Consider the following 22302-nt stretch of genomic DNA (forward strand, 5'->3'; position numbering starts at 1 on the left):
AGCACAAATAAGTCATTTAGCTTCGGCCTGCTTTTACACAATTAAGGTGCTTCGGAAGATCCTACCTTACATTCCTTTCACTCTTAGGAAAACAAAGGTAGGAGCTCTAATAATGTCAAGGGTAGACTACTGCTATGCACTGTATATAGGATTGGGGGAAAACAGCTTGCTAGGCTCCAGTCAATCCAAAATACAGTGGCTAGAGTTCTACTCAACCTCCCGAAACGACACCCCACAACCAAGGCCATACGGGAACTTCACTGGCTCCCAGTCAGGCGCAGAATTCAATTCAAGGCCCTATGTCTGATCCACAAATCTCTCTACGGGAAAGCACCAGAGGATCTTACTAACCTCTTCCTTCGCAATGATCCTGCACGCACATTAAGATCAGGCAGTCAAGATCTAATCCATCTGCCCAGAATAAGGAGAGCCCGATGGGGTGGCAAATCCTTTTCCTACCAAGCATCTAAGCTGTGGAACAGCATGCCCATCGCACTGCGCTCGGAAAAGAACAGAGCAAGCTTCAGGAGGGCACTAAAACTTGGCTTTTCACCATGCCCTAACCATCATCTGTACCCCCTTCCATGCTACAACGCCAAGACGCATCGGCATAAGAGCGCTTTAAAAAAATTCAGTTGGTTAGTCAGTCAGAAAGCATAGATGGGTGTGAACATTTTATGTGGACATTGTTAGGCCACACACATATTTACCCTACATTGAGCATATTCACATTTTCAAGCAGAGTAAGAAGAATTTATTGGCCCACATGCTCACAATTACTTTTCAGTGTTGTTTCAAAAGTTCAGAACTACCTTCGGCTATTTAGATGGAAATATATGGAATAATGCTGGAGAGTTTAAAGTTACAGCAAGGAGTGGATATTAAGGGGTTAGGTCGGTCAAAAAACAGAAGAGCTGTAGGGTGTGTGAATGAAATTGTGTTAAGGACATTATGTGTACTGTGAGCAGGTACGAAGGGAGAAGCTGGGGGGTCGGAAAATTCAGATTGCAAAGGAAAGGCCGTGGAAAAGTGGACGACAAAGATCAAAGTTCAACTGTAATTGGTATGATTAGTTGAAACCGGAAGGAGTGAAAGAAAAGATGTGAGGAGTTAAAAAAGGAATATTATTTGTGTTTCAAGATTAAGATTACAAATAACTTGTTTTTAACAGGTATATACATTTTCTAAGTGCATTAAATAACTGGTGTTACTATTTAACAGTGTTCGCGTTGTTGCACTGAAAATAATGAAACGCTGAGTTGGCCCTGCTAAGACTCAAACTCAGATTAAACCAGATGTTAGCAGCAAGTTCTTTATTCACTGAGCTGCCTTGCTGGCTAGATGTGACACAATCTTGTGCTGATTATTAGGGCTGAGAAAACCGTCACATATACCAACTATTCTGGGTTATTTTGTTTTTTATTTTTGTCAGCCTGGAAACTGCAAGAGAATTTGTATACAACAAGGGGCTTGCAGCCCGTCCATTGTTCACATTCCTAGCCTTCATTTTACTCTGTCTTCTCATTCGCTATGGGGTGCTGGTTTCACTTCCTTTGCATTTGGCTAGAGCAGGGACCAAGTACTGATCACTTCAGCTAAATTGCTGTCCTTCCACTGATCATGCTGTGATTGAGGTAAGTAGTAAGAAGGGATACCTTCCATCAAAAAATCCTGGTCGCAAAAGTGACAGGTCTGGTCGCAAATGGCTGGTCACAATTTTGACAGCTTTTGACATGTCTGGTCTTAAACTTCAGGCCTTATTTTTGACAGTTTAAGACCAGGACTGTTTAAGACCAGGGTTTGATCAGCCCTGACCTTAAGCAGTCTGGTCTTAAACCTCTGGTCTTAAATTTGACAGCTCTGCTCTGCTGCAAAACATGAGGTAATTGTGTATATGTTAAAAGTGCATAGAAAAAACTGCATGGTTGTAGGCTGGAAATGTCTGTGCATTTTTAAAACTGGGGGTTTGCAGCCAGCTGATGTTTGAACAGCTGCTGGGGGCAGTCCTGAGTTCCCCAGCCCAGGGCCTGGGAAGAAGAATGTGTCAGCAGCTGTTTGAACAGCTGCTGGGGGCAGTCCTGAGTTCCCCAGCCCAGGGCCTGGGAAGAAGAATGTGTCATGTAGGTGTCAAAGTGGTAAAGGGTCCTCACAAACCTACCTATGGTAATTCTCTCTAAAAAAAATAGGTTAATACAAACCCCTCATAAAATAATAAACCCCAGTCATCCCTGAGATTTGAGATAAGAAAAAAAAAGACAGGTGGCCTGTAGAGCAAAGCTTCCCATCAGAACCTGAAACAGGGTGCCAGCTGTTAGGATGTAATAAACACATCACAAAGCCCCTGTTCCCGGGCTCCCTACTTCCCAGGAGAATGTGTCACGTAGGTGTGAAGAGTTTTGCGCCGGCCCCCATTGTCTAACCCCACTCTTCCCAGGATAGGCCCACACATCACAAAGCCCCTGGTCCCAAATTTGACAGGTTAGTTCCAACTTGACGTAGCTGGCAGGAAATTTGACATGTGAGTCCCAAGGTAGATCCTGTTCCCGGGCTCCCTACTTCCCAGGAGAATGTGTCACGTAGGTGTGAAGAGTTTTGCGCCGGCCCCCATTGTCTAACCCCACTCTTCCCAGGATAGGCCTTGAGTTTGAGTAACAAGGATAGAAAAAAGGATCCCATCAAAGGCCAGCAGGACATTGTTCAAACCCCCCTAAAGTCATAAAAGGTGTGGGGGGCTTCAAATTAGCATGCTTGGACAGGTATAAAAGGCTCCTCAAGGAACACTGCCAAACACCCATTCAAAAACCCCCCTGTGAGGAGTGACTGCCGTTGATTGTTCTGCTGTACCTGGAGGACTCCTGCACCAGCAACCAAGTCAAAAACCTTTGTGGATTTCTACACCATCAAGCCCTACAAAACCTTGGGGAGTGACTGGCCTGGATTGTTTTGGAGGCACAGAGCCATCCCTTGGATCCTAAGGCAAGAATGGACCTGAGCAACTTCTCCCAGATTGACGCAGCCTGCCAACATGTAAAGAAGGTAAATAATGGATGGCACAATGTTGCATTAGGGTGTACATGTAGTTTAAAAAAAAAATAATAATAAGTAGTACTTTTTTTAAAAATAGTACTATGTAGTGTGGCTTGTAAACTGTTACTCTTTAAGTCTATGTGCTGTGTTTAATGTGAATAATGGTGACAATGAAGTTTTTTTTACAAGATGTGAATTGTAATGTAAATGTGCTTAAAGTGAATAAAGGCTTTGCTGATGCATTGAGTTTAAAGCTATGTGTGTGTGTGTGTGTGTATTTAATGTTAATAAGGGTGGTGGCATAGGTTAGAGTTTGCAGGGTTTGTATTTAAGGGGGTCATAATGTTATAGGCCTTAGGAGTGTACATGTAGAGGGGAAACGTATATTTTACAGAGCATAGAAACATTTTTTACCAGGCTGCTGTACATTTAATGTCAATAAAATGTGAGAGGCTACTACTGCTTCAGGGGTACCAGAGGTTCTTTAAATAAAATACATGGCATACATATAAAAATAAATAAAATGCATTATTGTACTCACCAAGCTGTTGTTTATGGACTTTTCGAGGGTCAGAAGTATGGGTCTGTATCTGTGTAGGAGAGCCTGTAAGGGGTGAGCTGGAGGGGTCCAGGATGTTCTGGGTCCGTGAGTGCATCGTTTTGAAAAAATCCTCTTGTTAGTTGGAGATGCACTGGGGTTCTGGGTGGGGAGGTCTCTGTGGGTCCCTGGGGGCTCCGGTGCCCTTGTGCCGCTTTTTTAAATAAAAATAAGCCCCCATGAGCCCGCTTGAGGCTGGCGCTGCTCTGGGGGTGGGGGTTGTGGGGGTGGGCTCTATGGGTCCTTATGGGCTCAGGGCCCTGGTGCTGAGTTTGCCGTTTTTAAAAACAAAAAATACCCCCGAGCCCGCTTGATCTCTGGCGCTGCTCGGGGTGTCTGGCTCTGGTGTCCGGGACCTCTGTGGCCATAGTGCAGCGTTTTTAAATAAAATAATACCCACGAGCCCGCTTGTGCCAGGCGCTGCTCGGGGGGTGCCCGGGGAGGTCTGTGAGGGGTCTTCAGGGCTCCGGGGCCCCGCTTGCCGCTTTTTTTTGTTTAAAAATCGCCCGAGCCCGCTTCTCCGGGGCGCTGCTCGGGGGTGAGGGTCAGGGTGTCCCTGGGGGCTCAGTGCCCCGCTTGCCGCTTATTTTTTTGTTTAAAAATCGCCCCCGAGCCCGCTTGATGATGGCGCTGCTCTGGGGTGTTGTGGGACCGTGTTCTGGGTGTCTTGGGGCTCCGGGCCCCCGAATGTCAAGTTGTGCATGTTTTTAAAATGCCCCCGAGCCCGCTTCACCATGGTGCTGCTCGGGGGCTCTGGGTCGGGTTCCTGGATCCGCTGGGGGCTCAGGGGTCCCGACTGCTGCCTCGCTCCTGCTATTTTGTTTTTTTTAAAATAATCCCCCGAGCCCGCTTGCACAAGGCGCTGCTCGGGGGTGTTGTGGGGCCGTGATCCGTGTGTCCTGGACCTCCGTGGCCGAGTTAGCCGAGCTTTTTTTTTTTTTTTAATAATCCCCCGAGCCCGCTTGCACAAGGCGCTGCTTGGGGGCTCTGTGTCGGGGTCCCGGTGTCTGTTGAGGGCTCCGGGGTCCCGAATGCTGTGTCTTCTTTCTTTTGTTTTAAAAATGTCCCCCGAGCCCGCTTGAGGCTGGCGCTGCTCGGGGGCTCTGAGGGCGGGCTCCGGGTGTCTCTGTAGGGGCTCCGGAGCCCGAGTGCGGTGTCTTCTTTTTTTTGTTGTTGTAAAAAAAAAATGCCCCCGAGCCCGCTTTCACAAGGCGCGGCTCGAGGGTGCGGGGGTGTAGGACTCTGGTGTCCTTGGGGGGTTGTGAGGGTCCTGGGAGGGCATTTTCCCACGGTCCCCACGTGGATACGGGATCATGGCGGACGGACGCTTCACCGGGCCTGCAGGGGCATGGTCCGCCCCTTCAGTGATGTCAGCAGTGCATCACTGAAGGGGCGGACCATGCCCCTGCAGGCCCAGTGTGTGTGTTTTGTTTTTTTTGTTAAAAAATTTATTGAGAGATAGCGCGAACACGAGGGTGTCACAGCACTTTACACAAGAACCAGTTGCATAACATAGGGATTTAGGATTACAGGTATTACATAAAAGATGCCAAACAGAAAAAAATGTAAATGTAGCGCGAATTTCACCCTTAAGTGTCAGAGCGCTTTACATAAGCACCAGTTGCAAAAGATAAGGACTAAGAATTACAGGTGTTACATAAAAGATGCCAAACAGAAAAAACTGCCTATATAGCGCAAATTACAAGAGCAGGCTTTAAGTTACATTTCAATTGTGAGCAAACAAAATACATGTGTTAGCAAGCGGGGCATTACAGGAGGAAAAAAGTGACATGTGTGCCGGTTACAAAAGCAAGCGTTAAGCTACATGAGTAATAAATAAAGTGATAAGTGTGTAGGTTACAAGAGAAAACAAAGTACAATTAGAGGTATAATCCTACAATATAGGGTAGACACTCAAGCACAAGAATAAGCGGTATGTAGGCAATTGTGGCACTGGCGCAACTATCAAAAGCACGCAAAATGTGAGAGGGCGCAACCAAGGTGTTACAAGAGAAAAGTGGCATGTACATGTTACCAAAGAGTACCATGAACCTAGGGGCAGTGGTTGTAGGTCAGAAGGACTATGTGTACCTAAAGTGATTTACCCCATAAGCAAAGGATATGGCGCAGGTTGTTTTTAACATATGTTTTAGCGCAGCACATACAACGCTTTTTAAAAAATGTCTGTTGTTGCACCCCTCTTAACAGTTTTTAAAATGTATACATGAATTGTTTGAAGTTGTGATACTTTTGTTTATGAAAGGTGCTTTAAATCCTGTTCTTTTATTTAATATTTAATACAGATGCAAGACCCTGCAAATGCAACCGTCACCAATGTACCTCCTGCGCTGGACACAGCTGTAATAACTAGCAGCGATGGTCACTTGTCAGCCCCGCAGCCAGGTATATATATTTAGAGTTGTGTAGTTCTACGTAGTTTTGTACACCAGCAACGCACAAGTTCTCTTTTTTTTCTAATGTGGGTCTCATGTATGTATGCTTTTACAGCTTATGACCCCGACCTACAAGAAGTTTATGACGATCTTATGTTGTACATCGAGGCTCAAGGCGCTATGAACAATGTGCAAAACACTACAGTTCCTACAGGTAATTAAAAAGGCCGCTGTTATTTAAACTGTCTAAGGCGTTAGGGAGTTGGCGGAGTAGGACAGCGTCCTAACCCTGAGGGTGTATAGAGGTAATCCTCAGAAAGATGACTAATGTTGGGTATTATTTTTTTCTTTACAGGTGTCCCTATGTTATGCCAGGACGGTGCTGAGGTCCATGAGGCGGCGCAATGTTCAAAAGAAATCCCTTTGAAGAGGAAAGCTTCAACTTCTAAAGTGGGACCTCTGTCAAAGAAAGGAGCTGCAAAAAGACCTCTTTCAGGTGTGTTTTTTATAAAAGGGTGTGAGAAGTACTAGAGGTGTTACAGACTCTCAAGCAGAAGGGTACAGCTGGTTGTAGCAAGGCCTATATAAAAAAGGTGGCTGTGTTGAACTTAGGATGGTGTTGATTGTACGTGTTGTTTTTATGCTTTCTCTAATATATATATATATTTTTCTGTTTATATTTTAGAAGCGGCTCAGAAACATGCTGCTGAAGAGAGGTCGGCGCCGTCCTTAAGGGACATAACATCCGTCCAGAACATCAGAAGCGGCGCAAAAGTCGTGAGTAGGCGTGTACGCCAGGAAAAACTATCTACGTACTACACACCAAGCAACACGCTGAACAACCATCTACAACACTCTATTCTGCACAAGGGTGGGGTCAACACTGGCGGCATGCTTACAAGCCCTGCCTCCCTTAAGAAGAAACATGGGGACTCAGAGAACCTCCCCAGCCCTTTAAAACGTGTGAAGGTCTGTAAGGTATTCACAGATCCCCAAACAGAACCCTTAAACCATAAGAAGACAATGGCGGTGCTCCACGAGGGCCCTGCAAAGCTCTTAAGCCCTGAGAAGAAAAGCCCTAGCAACCCTGAGCCCCAAGTTAACCCCTTAGATTTATCTATAAAAAGGATGCTAAGCCCTTGAATGAGGCCTATACAACCTTGAGCCACAAGGAGGTGGTAGTTGTACCGGTGGTTGTAGAAGAGGCGGCGCCGCCACAACCCCCTAAAACATCGCGCCTCTCAAGAAAACATCTGAAACTGAAACCAGGGGTCCCTAAGTTCCAGTTACCAGAGTCCCTCAGCAACCCTAATACAGTGCAGGATCCACCAAGTGTCCTGAAACCCCAGACAGTGGCAAATAAAATAACTGTGCATGTAGAGGTGCACGCCCCTGAGCAACCCCCAAAGCCTGTTGTAAGTGTTCAGGCCCAGCCTAGGGTCTCAACAGGTGGTAATGCGCAACCCCTAGAAAGTCCTTCTAGCATGAATAGCCACGCTCTTGAGGAGTTGAGGGGGTTGGTAGACAACATTGGTAGAACCCCAGAAGCGGTGTACCAGGGGTCTTTGAGCACAGAGGGCTTACAGAACACAGGTAACCATGCACCACACCCTAACACATACATTTCAGCTAGGCCCCAGGATTACAATGACAACTCCTCACAATCCTCAGACCCTGTGTCCCCGAGGACCCCTCCTGGAGCATACGACCCTACCAGCCCCACGGTCATCCACATGTACAGCCCCGTGTCCAGCCCCGATGCCAACCCCGCGTACAGGCCCATGGCCAGTCCAGCTGCCAATCCCGTGTACAGTCCCGTGTCCAGTCCCGTGGCCAGCCCCGCTGCCAATCCCGTGTACAGTCCCGTGTCCAGTCCCGTGGCCAGCCCCTCTGCCAACCCCGTGTACAGTCCCGTGTCCAACCCTGAGGCCAGCCCCGCCGCCAACCCCGTGTACAGTCCCGTGTCCAACCCTGAGGCCAACACCGCTGCCAACCCCTTGTACAGTACAGTGTCCAACCCTGAGGCCAGTACCGCTGCCATCCCTGTGTACAAGGCCGTGTCCATCCCCTGGGACATGCCCGTGTACAGACCTGTGGCCAGTACCGCCATAGCTGGTGGCAGTATAGATGGGCCTGAGGGGTTGCCGCCATTTATAAGACCTCGCAAGGTGTGCCCCCCTAAGCAGGAACAAGATGGGTCTGTAAAGACAGAAGAGGTATTGAAGACACATGTAAAAGAGATACAGATGGCTGTTCGCAAATTAAAACGACAGGCGAACTGTGCAATCATAAGAATGGATATGGGGTTTTCCAATCTCAGGAACAAGAGGGAGGCCCAACATCTGGTCGTGGCAAGGGTTGGGGTGTGTAAAAAAGAGATCATACGGATGTGTCAGGCGGCTGTGGCCGATATACAAGGTACACATTCATGACTATGTCAGTACCATCCCCTAAAGACCCCCACAGCCATTGTTGCTCCTAAGAGGACCCCAAAATATAGCCGCAAGGTCCAGAGGTTAGTTACAAAGTCTGTACGGTTCTTAAAACTACTCAAGCAACGACCATCTGGGGCCCCACAAACCCTCAAACAAGACACCCCTGTTTCCATAGACCCCTTCAAACAAGACAACCCTGTTTCCCTAGACCCCTTCAAGCATGGTACCACAGCTTCAAGATCAACGCCTGAAGCATATAACCCAACACTTCACCGTCGACAATACATAGGGACAGGGTCTAACATGCCTAGGGTCGGTCATTTGAAGGGGGTCGGGGGGCTGGCTTTAAAACTCCAAGCACACCAACATTCAGAAGGACCTTAGGGTGGAACTGTAGCGGAGGCCTCCATGAACAAGACAACCAACGACAGCGACCTACCTGTTCAGATAGGCTGGGGCTTGGTATCTCGAAAAGCCTGGGCCCGTAAAAAAAAACAAAAGTGGCTTAATAGTACAAAGCAACGCCGGCTTTTAATAAATAAGCTGAAGAAGGCGAGAATATGCGCTACCCGCAGGCTTACAAGAACCCCTGAGACAGGTCCCACCCTGACCTCCCAAAATGACACAGCAGAGAACACCTCCACAAATCACACTCCTACTGATGAGGGCCCAGAGCCCTTGTTTTTAGAGAGTGTTAGAAGTTACACTCGCAATGTAGAGAGGTTTAGGGCTGTAGAACACTATGAGGAGTTTAGATTTGTTAACCTACACCAAATAACATCAACCACTCATGGTGTTCTGGCTATACATCAGGCTGTGCAGGAGCTCATAGAAAGGTTGTTACACGATGTGGGGCCTAATGACTTTTTCCAACTCCGCTTCCAGGGGCAGGGTTTTGACACACCGTTGTTCACCAGGCGTAAGACCCAAGATGTTTTTGACGATGTGCAATTTTTAGAAAACCTCCAAAGGCTTTTACAGAGTAAGGCGGAACTAGTCGCCTATGGCACTTTTAGAGTCATAGCCCTCATTGTACGGGGGCGTGAGGGGGGTGTTTCCAGACCCTTAAAGAGCGTACTATACAGTAAAATAATTGGTAAGAAACAGATGTGGCTGCTCAACTTTACCAACGCCACTGCCAATACATGTCTGGCGGCCAGCATCGTGGGTCTGCTGATGGCTCGCTAGACCCCTGACGCTGTCATCATGTCCAGAGCTGCTGAAGCCCATAAGGTTCTTGAAATACCTCCTGACCGAATGGTCGGCTTTGGCGATATAGGTCTTTTTGAGAACTATTTCGCCGTGACGGTGAAAGCTCTCTATCACAGCGGTTCATGGAAGTACTTTACAACCGGGGAACCTGTGAGAAACAAGACCGTATATGTCCTCCACATGGAAAATCATTTTTACGGCATCTTGAACCTTAAAGGTTTTCTGGGGGCCAAGTATGTGTGCGCCCACTGCGACCATATATACAACAATAAAACACACCACCAGTGTGAAATGTGTTGTAAGATGTGTCAGAGGGTTGGCTGTATAGAAGACGCTACCCTGAAGGTGAGGTGCAACACGTGTAGGCTGTTTTGTCGCTCGCAAAACTGCTTGAGCATACACGAGAAATCTTTCAAATGTGTCCCTAAAAAGGACTGCAACGAGTGTGGGCGGTATGTTGCAACGGATCACAAGTGCAAAGGTATGATATGCCCCCGTTGCCATGTGTCTTACAAGGCCGGCACCAACCATCAGTGTTATATGGTTAAAGGTCCACCTCAGACCAAGACCGAAGACTATATAGTGTTTGATATAGAGTGCACACAAGAGACGGGGGTACACCAGCCTAACTACATTTACGCAAACCATCTAACTTCCGACGACAGTTGGGAGTTTGAGGGACGAACGTGCGTTGGTGATTTCCTGAGCACTTTCATTCAAGCCAAATTCCAAGGATATACCATGCTCGCCCACAACTCGAAAGCCTATGACTCCTTCTTTATTCTACGAGACATGATTCGTGAAAAGATACAAGTGGAGCTCATAACCCAGGGGTCTTAACTGATGCTGATGACTGTATGCCCTTTAAAAATACGCTTCATAGACACCCTGAATTTCCTACCCATGAAATTGAGCAAGCTGCCAAAGGCCTTTGGGTTCCCAGGGTGTAAAGGTTATTTCCCACACTTTTTTAACACCTGGGCTAACCAAAATTATGTGGGACCCATGCCGCCTCCTGACAGCTACGGGGTTGAATACATGATGCCTGATGAGAAAGTGAGCTTTCTACAGTGGTACTCTGAAAACCGCGAAAAGGAGTTTCACTTTCAAACAGAGTTGAAAGCTTATTGTCAGGCTGATGTAATGATCCTCCGGCAAGCTTGTAACCTCTTCAGAGATGTTGTGGTGTCTATGACTAAAGAAGTCAAGGACTTGAAACCTAAGACATTGCCTAAGAAAGTCAAGGCCTTGACATCCAAAACCCCTGGAATGCCGCAAGCGGTCGAATACATAGACCCACTTCAAAACGTCACTCTGGCATCCATGTGTATGTCCATCTACAAACACATGTTTTTAATGCCTGAAACTATCGCTCTAGTACCGCCAGACCTCTATAACGGTAAACAGAAACGTTATTCAACCCCCTCTATCCAGTGGCTCATGCACGTCTCTGAGAAGGAAGACATACAAATTCAACATGCCTTACAGGGTGGTGAATACCGCCTGGGCCCCTATTACCTGGACGGGTACTCTGTAATTAAGGGTGTGCCGACAGCCTTTGAATTCAACGGCTGTTTTTACCACGGCTGCCCCAAGTGTTACAAGCCCCACGAGTATAACAAAATGCTGGGTGCCAAATTTGAACACTTATACAGGCGTACTCTGACAAAGGCCCAGTATGTTGAAAACCAGGGCTTTGCTATGAGAGTTCTTTGGGAGCACGAGTGGTTAGACATGTTAAAAACCGACACAGACCTCTGCTCTTTTCTTAAGACTCATGATTTACCCACACCTTTGGAGCCCCGCGATGCCTTATTTGGGGGGCGTACAAATGCCATACAACTGTACAAGGTCGCTGGTGAGGGTGAGAAAATACACTACTATGATTTCACCAGTCTGTACCCTTTTGTGAACAAGATGAAGTTGTACCCATTGGGTCATCCCACCATCATCTATAGAGATTTTAAGCCCCTAGCCGAATACTTTGGGCTTATCAAATGTGAAATCTATCCTCCTAAGCAGCTTTACTTCCCAGTGTTACCATGCAGAGTCGATGGCAAGCTGATGTTCCCCCTATGTCGAACATGTGCAATGCTTAAAGAGATTGATGGCTGCAGACACACCGATGAACAAAGGATGCTCACAGGGACCTGGTGTAGCATCGAGGTACAAGCTGCCTTAGAGAAAGGGTACAGGATCGGTAGAGTACACGAAGTGTGGCATTTTAAGAGCACTACAACACAACTCTTTGCCCCCTACATTAATGTGTTTCTCAGAGACAAACAGGAGGCCTCAGGGTATCCTGAATGGTGTACTAGTCAGGATGCAAAACAGAAATACATCAATGACTACTACGCTCACGAGGGTATCCGTTTACGCCCCCAGCTGATAGAGGTCAATCCTGCACGCCGACAGTTAGCCAAACTCTGTCTCAACCCCTTATGGGGAAAATTTGCACAGCGCACAAACCGTTCAAATACCACTTTAATATCAGACCCTGATGAACTGTTCAAGTACCTGTTTGCCCCCTGCTACGAGGTGTCCAGCTGCGAGTTTATCGATGACGATACCGCAGCTTTGTGTTGGAAATACGCCCAAGAGTACCCCACATCGAGTAACAACATAAACATTTTCATAGCCTGCTTCACGACAGCCCACGCTCGTCTAGAGCTTTACGGGGTTATGGATAAGCTCCAGGATCGCTGCTTGTATCACGATACAGATTCTGTAATTTTTCTGAGCAAACCGGGGGATGAAGACCCTCCTCTAGGAGATTATCTGGGTAATCTAACCAGTGAGCTAGATAAGGATGAGTATATAAAAGAATATACCCCTCAGGGCCTAAAACATACAATTACCGGACCAACAAGAACAAGGTGTGTATGAAGGTCAAAGGGATAATATTAAATGTCAGCAACACTGTAAAAATCAATTTTGATAGTCTGAAGAATCTGTTACATGAATACGCTACAGCAGACGATTCTGAGAATGCTAAAACCATAGTCGTGAACCAGCCCTGCATAGTCAGATCTAAAAAGAAGTGGGAAATCACAACCCAGCCTCTACATAAAACATTGCGAGTTGTTTTTGATAAAAGGGTCCTAACCACCGACTATAAAACACTGCCTTATGGTTATTAGGTCCATTAGAGAGACAGCCGCCACAGTATGGACACCAGGTTGCAGCATCCGTTCTCCTGCGTGCTAGCAGGACCCTCAAACTGTGGTAAAAGCTATTTTATAAAAAAGCTCTTAGAAAATGCCGCCTCTGCTTTATCACAAATCCCTAACAACATTGTATGGCTTTATTCATGCTGGCAGCCTCTTTATACAGACTTGGGCCGTCGGTTCCCCCATATCAAATTTATAGAGGGTATACCGGATAACCTCAACGATGATGAGCTACTACCACCAACCCTTGTAAATATGATAATTGTTGATGATCTGATGCGTGAAGGTGGTGATCATCCAGAGTTAGAGAGAGCTTTTACTCAATATTCACATCATCGCAATCTAAGCATCTGCTACATTGTGCAGAATTTGTTTTACAAAGGCAAGAACAGTAGGTCTATAGCTCTCAACGCTTCATACCTTGTTTTATTTAAAAACCCCCGTGACAAACAGCAAATAGCTGTCATAGCTAAACAGATGTACCCTGGAAACACACACTTCTTCATGGAGGCCTTTAACGACGCTACAGCAAAACCCCACGGGTACCTGTTGGTAGACTTAAAAAATGAAACTCTAGAAGACTATAGACTAAGGGCTGATATTTTTCCACCAGAGCTACCTGTAGTTTACACCCCAAAGCCCAAGACCAGGCCCTATAAAAAGCAGCGGTGATGTCTTTTAGAACCATTTACAGGACAGCCCTTATAACGCTCAGTGGTGACCATGTCTACACACCTACGCCGCAATTTAGCTCTCCTGAAAATGCTTGTTACAGCCAGCCCCCAACACCGAAAGGCCATCCTGGGCACCGCTTCTGACGATTTAGTGGCTGCCATTTCAGAAATAGCCCTAAACACCCTAAAAGGCAACGTCCCTATATCAAAGCGCCAGTTACAGGTTCTGAAGAAGAAGAAGGGGCTTATCAAGAAGCTCAGTAATAAAAGGGCCTCACTCATAACAAAGAAGAAACTGGTGAAACAGTCTGGAGGTTTTATAGGTAACTTGCTGGGGATAGCTATACCTGTAATTACAAGCCTCCTTACGGGTCAGTGATGGAGCATGCCACAAAAATGTATCTGGTTCCTAGGCAGCAAATGGAGCAGCTGGGGTCCACCACGGACAACGCATGGGATATCCGTAGAAATGAGACTTTACGCCTGGATGCTGAAATTAAAGACATTTTGAGAAGGACTGATCTAAACCCCTACGACAAGGCTAACCTTTACAACAGCACTCTCAAAAAATTCTTAAATTACTACACCCAGTGGAATACCGAGAAGAACAAGTTGACTCTATATACCCCAGACTCTGAACAACCAGCTGCTCAGGTCCCCGACCCTCAGCCCCTACAACCGCCTCCCGATGATGCGACAGCCTCAGATACCTTTGTTGGAGACCTCCTAAAAAATATAGGTCAAAGGCACAGAGGGGCTGCACAGATGTTGATGAGTAAACTAGCCGCTTCTAAAGACCTAGTCTCTTGGAATGAGCTAGGTGAGTTTCTCTACAAGGGTCAACCTGTTGCAGGGTCGCATATGTACGATCTAGTCAAAGGTCTCACACACCCCAAAATCCTGACACCTCAAAATGCACCGCGAGGCTGGGAGCAGTTTCTGCAGGCCGCTGCTGAACTCAATATACCCTCCACGATCGTTGGTAATAATGAACACCGCAGACTGCTAGACAATTTGAAGAGTCCCCTACTGCCATCGCCTACAGGTTCTGAAGTCCGAAGGCTATCCGTCGGTGCCAGCTCGAAAAAAAACGAGCTCCTAAATCACCCTTCGCATGGATTTATGATTAATTGTGTGTGATTTTTATTCCTATGTTTCTTCAATAAAGTTTTGTCAACTAAATATTTGTAATAAACACCTTGTTATAACTTTACAAACCGTCTCAGTCATCTTTCAAAAAAACATTTTATGGTGCATGTATATTGAAATAACGAGTCTGAATACATGTTTTTAAAAAAAATAATGTCTTCTATTTTATACGTTCAACATTAAGCATACAACTGTTATAAACCCTTACAGTTTTGACAAGGTACATATTCTGTTTTCACAGGTCTGACCGATACCCTGGTGTTTTCTTTTACATATTTCGCAACTATAATATCATTGTTAACAAGATCCCCCGGATATAGATTTAAGAAATTTCTAAACGAAAGACCCTGTGACATTTTACTGATAAAATAAATACAGTGTTCCCCGCATGTGATGGCCATGGAATCCTGAACCCTTAGTTTGTTATACTCCACCACAGCTGCAGCTTTTTTCACAAATTTGAATATAGGAGTTGTATAGAGTCTGTGCTCAGGGAACTCTGCGGTACTGTCAAACACCGTAACCTTGTCAACATCTATAAACATTGCTGCCCAATGTGTCCCAGCCTGGTCATGCGGGTCTGTGTTAAAGACTAGGGTGCATGGTCTTTCTGCCCCTATTTCGGCTGGTAAACCGTCGCTAGGGAAAACACCCAAAAAGTATTTCCTAGCGTATTTATGTCTGCTTAAGAAGTCAAGTATCTGCACAGTATCCATTTCACAAATGTTTTTAAAGATAGTCAAACAAAATCTGCCTTGCGTGGTTGATCTGAATGATGCTGTCGAATACACAGAATACGACCATGTTCACATTAGCCACCAGTGGATCTGCGAATCGTATTTCAGCTTTTAGATTCCCATTTTTGACCAGGTTGTAGTGATCACCATCTTCCATGTCAGGTGTCAGGTCGAATGCGAACAGCGTGTATCCACGGCCATAGCCTTCTCTTGACACCGCTACACCGCAGTCCCTTTGATGCTTTCCTGTTATCGAAACCAGTCCTTGATATTCCCTGATGTAATGACCGGCTGCAAAACTGGGGGTGTAGGGTTTTGCAGGAATCACATTGCCCTCATGGACCAGCGCCGCGTAGTTGATGTTGTAGTGTTTAAAATTGAAGGGGTTTGAGGCATAGGTGCCACTAAAAGCTGTGTTGTCCACAAACCCTATGATGATGAGCTTTGGTAGTTGTCCCAGAAATAAATTCTGCTGTTGTGTTAAGCGGGTACCTGCAGGGATGCTGAATACCTTCAGAGCTACTGTTTCCACAGCATACTTGGCGTTGGATATTTGCAAAGCTTCGGCGTGCGCTAACCTGACGCTCGGGGACACTTTCACTCTCTTTACAAACAGGCTCGCAGACAGTATGTTCAACTTGTACTGTTCTGCATCCCCGTTGATGAGGCAGAATGAGTCCTTGTTACGATTGAGCTTGATTTTAAGATCAATTCCGTTGATGAGCAGTTTATCTTGGAAGAAGAGGTCCGAATGTATGCGCCCCAGGAGGTCAAAGGTACGGCTGGCTGTAGCATGCCCCGCTCTTTTTATAAAGCCCTTATTATCACCATCCAGAGCTGTGATTTCAAAATGTCCGTGTGTATCCCTGTGAAAGAGACCAGCTGAAAGTTGTGTGTCAAGGGCGTCGCTACTGTAATTTAGAATGCTCTCAATGTAGGCTCTGTAGGCGTACATGTTATCGTTCTGGGTGATGAGTCGGTCGCCCAGGGTGATGTCCACTTGATTAAACATTGTAGCTAGAGGGTAAGCGATTGGTGCCACTTTAGCGCCATCGTCAATGTCGGACCCATCCGCTTTTACGATTTTACACATAAGATGCAGCAGAGTGTTGTTGAGATCCAAATACATATCCGTGGCCCCTGACACATAAAACTCTATAGGTGTCAGCGGTGTCAATGCAGCTAAAGGAGACACCTTCATGAAGAAACTGTTTTCGATGCTGGTCTGCGTGGGTTTTAGACTAAACAAGTCCAACTCTGATTTGGCGCACTCTCCAGATCCACAATGTACGAAGGCCATGGCTGTGTTTACAAGGCTTTAAACAATATTTACTTTAGAGCCGGTTCGCTTCTTCGCAGCTCTCTTCCGTCTTGGAACTCTTCTTTTCTGAGGGCGTTTTGAAGCTATCCTCCTTTTTTTTATAGGGGGCTGGGGGGCCCCTGCGTCTGGAAACACGCAGTTTCCTTTTGACACTCACACGTGGTTTATACATCAAACCAGCTCCTTCTTGAGGTTGCTTGTTCATGCGTTCTGCAACCGCCGATGTAACAGACCCCACTACCTCCTGGGCAATGTTCGTGGCAGCCGCTTTCACATGAGGCTTTGCAATTTCATAGCCTCTTCTCAGGAAAGGCATAGCTCTTCTAAACAGACTCCTAAAGAATCCTCCTAATCCAGCCCCGTACATAACAGGTGAACCTTGAAAGTACGGGGGTCCTCCATAACCGGCTTGACTTCTGTAATAGTCTCTGTACATAGACGGATCTCCGTAGGTTTTCATAACCACCATGATGGCTGCTTAATACCCTCTGTCGTGTCTAGGCCTTAAATGAAGCTTGACAATAACTTTCCCGTATTTAAAGGCCACCGGCTCAGACTGATCATCGTAGATCATAATTGAAATAGTGTCAAAATGGTTTTTAGAAACTGCGACGTAGTCAGGTTTGTTAAATTGTATGTTGACCATGGTATTATTATCACCCTGTACATGCACCCACCTTAACAACGGCGAGTAACTATCACCTATCCTCTGAGACTCTACAATATCGCTGTACACGTAGAGCGTGTAGAACCCTCCATTAATATCTGGGCACGTGTGATCTTGTTCCACGGGGCTTTTCACATGTTGTACTGTCCCTAAAATCCTTCTTAATTTACCTGAGTAGTTAAATAGGGTGTTTCGATTTATGGATTTAAGAAACACCTTCCTTCTCACATTATCTAGCACCAGATGAATATTCCGATGTGGTTCTATACTGGCTATGGATTTGTTGATGGCTTCGATAATGCTTGAAACGTGTGGGTAGTAGCCTGGTGGGAAGGATGTGTGTATGCCCATGGGGTCCTGTTCCCTCTTGATGTGAAACTTGGTTTCGGCAGCGGTAAATGTATTCCATGTTCTAGGGTATTGTATTTCTGTTAGGGCAACCTCCCAGTCCCCCTTCAGGTCCACAGCCTTAGCCAGTTTGACGGTGTAATTAGAAATCTGATTGTTGGGGAACATGTCCTTAGAAGCGTTGGATGGTAAGGTTATATAAAAGGGTGAAGTCTCCATCGTCGCAGCGGCTTTTAGTTCACACAACCTTCAGGGAGCTGGCCAATACCCAACTGGTAAATTTCTCAGGCCAGCCGCGCCATTTGACATATGCCTGGCTCTTAGCCCCTGTACCTTTCCTTTTCAGAACCTTTTCAACCCTATACACCCTGCTCGGATCATCGGGCACCTTTTGTAACTCTTCCTTGTAAAAGGACCCCAACACCGTTTCCCCATCGTAGTCCTTTAACCTGTAAATATACAGCCCTTCCTTAAGCTCCACACTTTCCACTATAAATATTTCATCACTAAAGGTCTGTTGGTAACCCTTCGTGAAGACTCCTTTCAGTTTAGAAATCCTTACGTGATCACCCTTTTTAAAAACAGACTTCTTCACCTTTGTCCTGAAGTTAGGCCCATACACATTTCTCCAAACATTTAACGAATTATCCGGTGTTACCTCTTCAGGGGCCATTTTGATGGTCCTATGATAACTGACATTATATACAGCTAAAAAAAGCCTGTAGAACATCCACGTATCTGTATGTATTGTTGGCCGTAAAATACCGCCACATCTTAGACTTTAAAGTTCTGTTAAACCTTTCTACAACTGCTGCTTTTACCTCTGTGTGTGTTACAAAATGTTGAACATTGTGTTGCTTTAATAATTTCTGAAATGACTTGTTTAAGAATTCTTTTCCTGCGTCTGTTTGTAGTTTTTGAGGAATACGACCCTTAGCGAAGATGGCTTTAAAAGCGGCTGTGACGCTAGCTCCACTTTTATCACGCAGCGCCTCTGCATACGCGTACTTGGACAACACATCTATGACTGTTAATATATAACATGCGCCGTCGTTATGTTTTGCTATATCTTGAAGGCTGATTATGTCCGCTTGCCATTGATAATCTATACACGCATTAACGATTGTGGGGCGCCTCTTAAAACGTCTTCTGGCTGGCTTATGTAGTGAATACGCCTCCTCTCCTGATAACCACGTCTTCACCGCTTCTCTGCTTACCGCCTCCTTTTCAGACCTAGCCCTTCTATATAGAGCTGCGCCGCTTCCAAAGCTGCCAACTCCTCTTGTATCATAATACAGTTTTCTTAACAGGCCCTCCGACATGTTAGCGGTCATTACAGTACAGGAAATGAAAGACGCTTGTTTTGTGTAAGAACATTTTATTAAAAATAATGAGTATTACCAAATCACAAACAAAAGGGATTTCATATCTTTTCACAGTATACATAGCAAGTACGGTTTAACACATATACGGTTTTAGGGTGTAACATTCTACTACTTTACTTTAAATACACGCTATATGGTCACAATACATCAGGATTTATCTATTATAAAATAGCCTTTGTGGTGCCATGGATACCACTTTTCTGTTTTTTAGATACAGATTACACAAGCGCCTTTCTATAAGTCTCTGTGCCATCTTTTTGTCACAGCACACACCTGTGCCTGGCATGCTTCTTAGTTTTGCGTAGGGGTCGTTGGCATAGCGTATCTCCTTGACTGTCGCTATCATGATCTTCAGCATGTTCGGATGGACAAAACTATTTTCAGCGCTCAGGCCGTGCACCACCCTTAACAGCTTATGCATCTTGTACGGGTCTAGCATACTACATATGTACCGGATTACACGGTCTCTGTATGACCCGGATAGACACTCGTGCGCCCCCTGTTCAGGGTCGTTAATACGATGGCCGAAACACAGGCTGTAATAGTCCCTTTTGACGCATGTGTATACAACCACAGCTGCGAAACCTTTAACACTTGATATGTCATCAGCGGTGAACCCAACTCTGGTGAACCCTGGCGTTGGTTTTTCAGAGTCGTCGTTCTTGGAACACTCTTCACACTCCGTAGACATAGGTGCCCCCGGATATGTGGAACTCCCCGTCTGGTTTGCACAGCATATACAAGACAGATTCAAACTGCGACCTTTTGCAGTCTGCCCCTGGGCATCAGTTCTTTTCGGTGTTTCATCCTAGGTTCAAAAGATAAATATTGACAACCCGTTAGCGTTAGAAAGACAACAAACTTCCATGTAAAGGCTCTACTCCTAACTTTTTTTTTCGACTTACCACCATATTTTCACCACCCTCTGCAGCGCCTCTGAAATCTTGAGAGTCGGTAATATCCATTGGGGACCCTTCATCTTCCACGCTTGTACCGGGCTGCTGCACAACTACTTCCTGAGGACTCGTCATGTGAACATCCACGGTTTCATAGATGGCTGTGTTAGGAACGGGTGCTCTCTAGAGGGGTCAAAAGTAAGATTAAAGTTTGGTAGTTGAAGAAATAAAATACATCCTTATGCAAAATGGTTGCTCCTAACATTTTAACTCACCTCAACATTTTCACACCCCGCGGCGGCTGCTCCGACATCTTGAGAGTCGCTAATATCCATTGGGGACCCTTCAGCTTCCACGCTTGTACCAGGCTGTTGCACACCTACTTCCTGAGGACTCGTCATGTGAACATCCATGGTTTCATAGACGGGCGTGTTAGGCGGAACTATGGATTCTTCCTCCCCCTCCAATTCCAAGAGCGTGCTTTGCTCAGACGCCAAGCCGTCACTCGAACACTCGCTAGAGCTGCTGTCAAGCTTAATTGGGACCACCCGGCGCGGCCATTGCGTAGCAAACCCACAACCATAAGGTTCTTCTGGCTGAGCATTCTCCTCCATTACCGAAGGTCTGGTTCTGTAAAAGCTACTGACGGGGATCTGCGAGCCACCAAACCAATGTTTTCTCTCAAATGGTTTGTAGCTCTTCCTTTCTGCCATGGTGACCCTTCACGTTGTCCAGCGTCTGCTTGCTACACCCGGCTCCTGACCCCTGCTTATATGTATTCATAGAAATCAACACCCCTAAAAGAGGCGTATACCTCTACACCATAACAGGGGCACATGGCCATAGGGCTGCTCTACCACGCCTCTACCTCCAAAAACAACCCGCCCCCCTATGACTCATACACCCCCTTCCGGGACACCTGCCGGCCCTTGTCAACACACGGTCCGCCTGTCACTTGTTTGAGGTCAGCAGTTTAAGACCAGGACTGTTTAAGACCAGGCCTTAAACAGTCATGGTCTTAAACTACTGGCCTTAAATTTGACAGCCCTGGCAGCAAAAATGGACATGTCAGGGAGTGGGTGGCAGCAAAAATGGACATGTCCGGGAGTGCTCAGGCCTGGTCTTAAACAGTCCTGGCCTTAAACTGTCAAAAATAAGGCCAGAAGTTTAAAACCAGACATGTCAAAAGCTGTCAAAATTGCGACCAGCAGTTTGCGACCAGAGCTGTCACTTTTGCGACCAGGATTTTTTGATGGAAGGTATCCCTTCTTACTACTGAGGTAGTACTTTTCTTTTTTATTTCTTCCCAGTCATCCTTGTTGAAACTCTTGCTATTTGTTGGTGTTTTACTATGCCACACACACTCTAAAGAATCAATTTTCTCCTTTGAAACAGAAGTTTGTTTTGATAACAGCTGCTATCTCCTTTTACTTTGACAACAGATGTTATCTGCTTCCAGATGTATTTTCACTAAGACATGGACATGGGCACAATTCCATTATCTGTGCAATAGGATTGTTTGCCAACTGTCCTAATCAATTTTTTTCTTTTTCATGATGAAGAGATTAACTGATTTGCTCAGAATTACAAGGGTTCTGTGCTGAGACCAAACAAGCATTGACAAAGCCAATACTTTGCGCCCATTGAGACTGTTGGGTCTGCCATTGCCTTGTGTTCATGGAGCAAAGCATAGTCATTGCCGAATTTGGCAATTATTTTTAGCTAGGCTGTATAGCAGTTTGGCTACTGTGCAGTATACCTAAAAATAATAATTAGAAAAAGGACTATGATGCATCGAGGCGTAATGCACTTATAAAAAAAAAAGGGCATTAGCCCGGGCTGTGTAACAGAGCCTTTTAAAGTTAGTTTTAGCCTTACTGCAGAGCAACTGCGCTGCTGTTCAGCATGGCTAAAAAAACCTTGCCATAGGCAGTAGCTCTCATAGGTGCAACCTTTTGGCTTTTCCAATGCTTGAGTCAGTTTCTTCCTGGTTATTTTATGGCACTCCATACTATTCCTTGCGCTAATCTTGTATTTGTGTACTGCACTGTTGCTGCCTGGGTGGATCTGCAGCACAGTGTCCAGGAGCCAATGAGAATGCAGCATTTGTTCACAGAATGGGCAATGCTGGATGTAGGCTGTGCCTGCGCTGGAAGCAAAGAACACGTATTCACATGACCATCAACGGGTGCCAGGCTGGTCCGGAATGGAACCCAAAGTAATCCGCAGCATGAATGAGCAAACCAGCCTCACACTACAGGGGGCGGCAATTAGATTAGGGTTCTGGGGG

At 46.0% G+C, this 22302-nt stretch overlaps 1 protein-coding gene across 1 annotated transcript; it reads left to right on the forward strand.

The window, feature by feature from the left end:
• The first annotated feature begins 2982 nt into the window (after positions 1-2982).
• LOC147747170 (uncharacterized) lies at positions 2983-14600 on the forward strand. Its single transcript, XM_086925076.1, has 5 exons — positions 2983-3036; positions 5929-6028; positions 6134-6232; positions 6374-6514; positions 6707-14600. The coding sequence occupies exons 1-5, from the start codon at positions 2983-2985 to the stop codon at positions 7159-7161; spliced, it is 849 nt and encodes a 282-aa protein (XP_086781202.1). The 3' UTR covers positions 7162-14600.
• Positions 14601-22302: the final 7702 nt, after the last annotated feature.

Source organism: Lissotriton vulgaris, chromosome 1_1 (assembly GCF_964263255.1).
Source record: "Lissotriton vulgaris chromosome 1_1, aLisVul1.2, whole genome shotgun sequence".
Taxonomy (NCBI): domain Eukaryota; kingdom Metazoa; phylum Chordata; class Amphibia; order Caudata; family Salamandridae; genus Lissotriton; species Lissotriton vulgaris.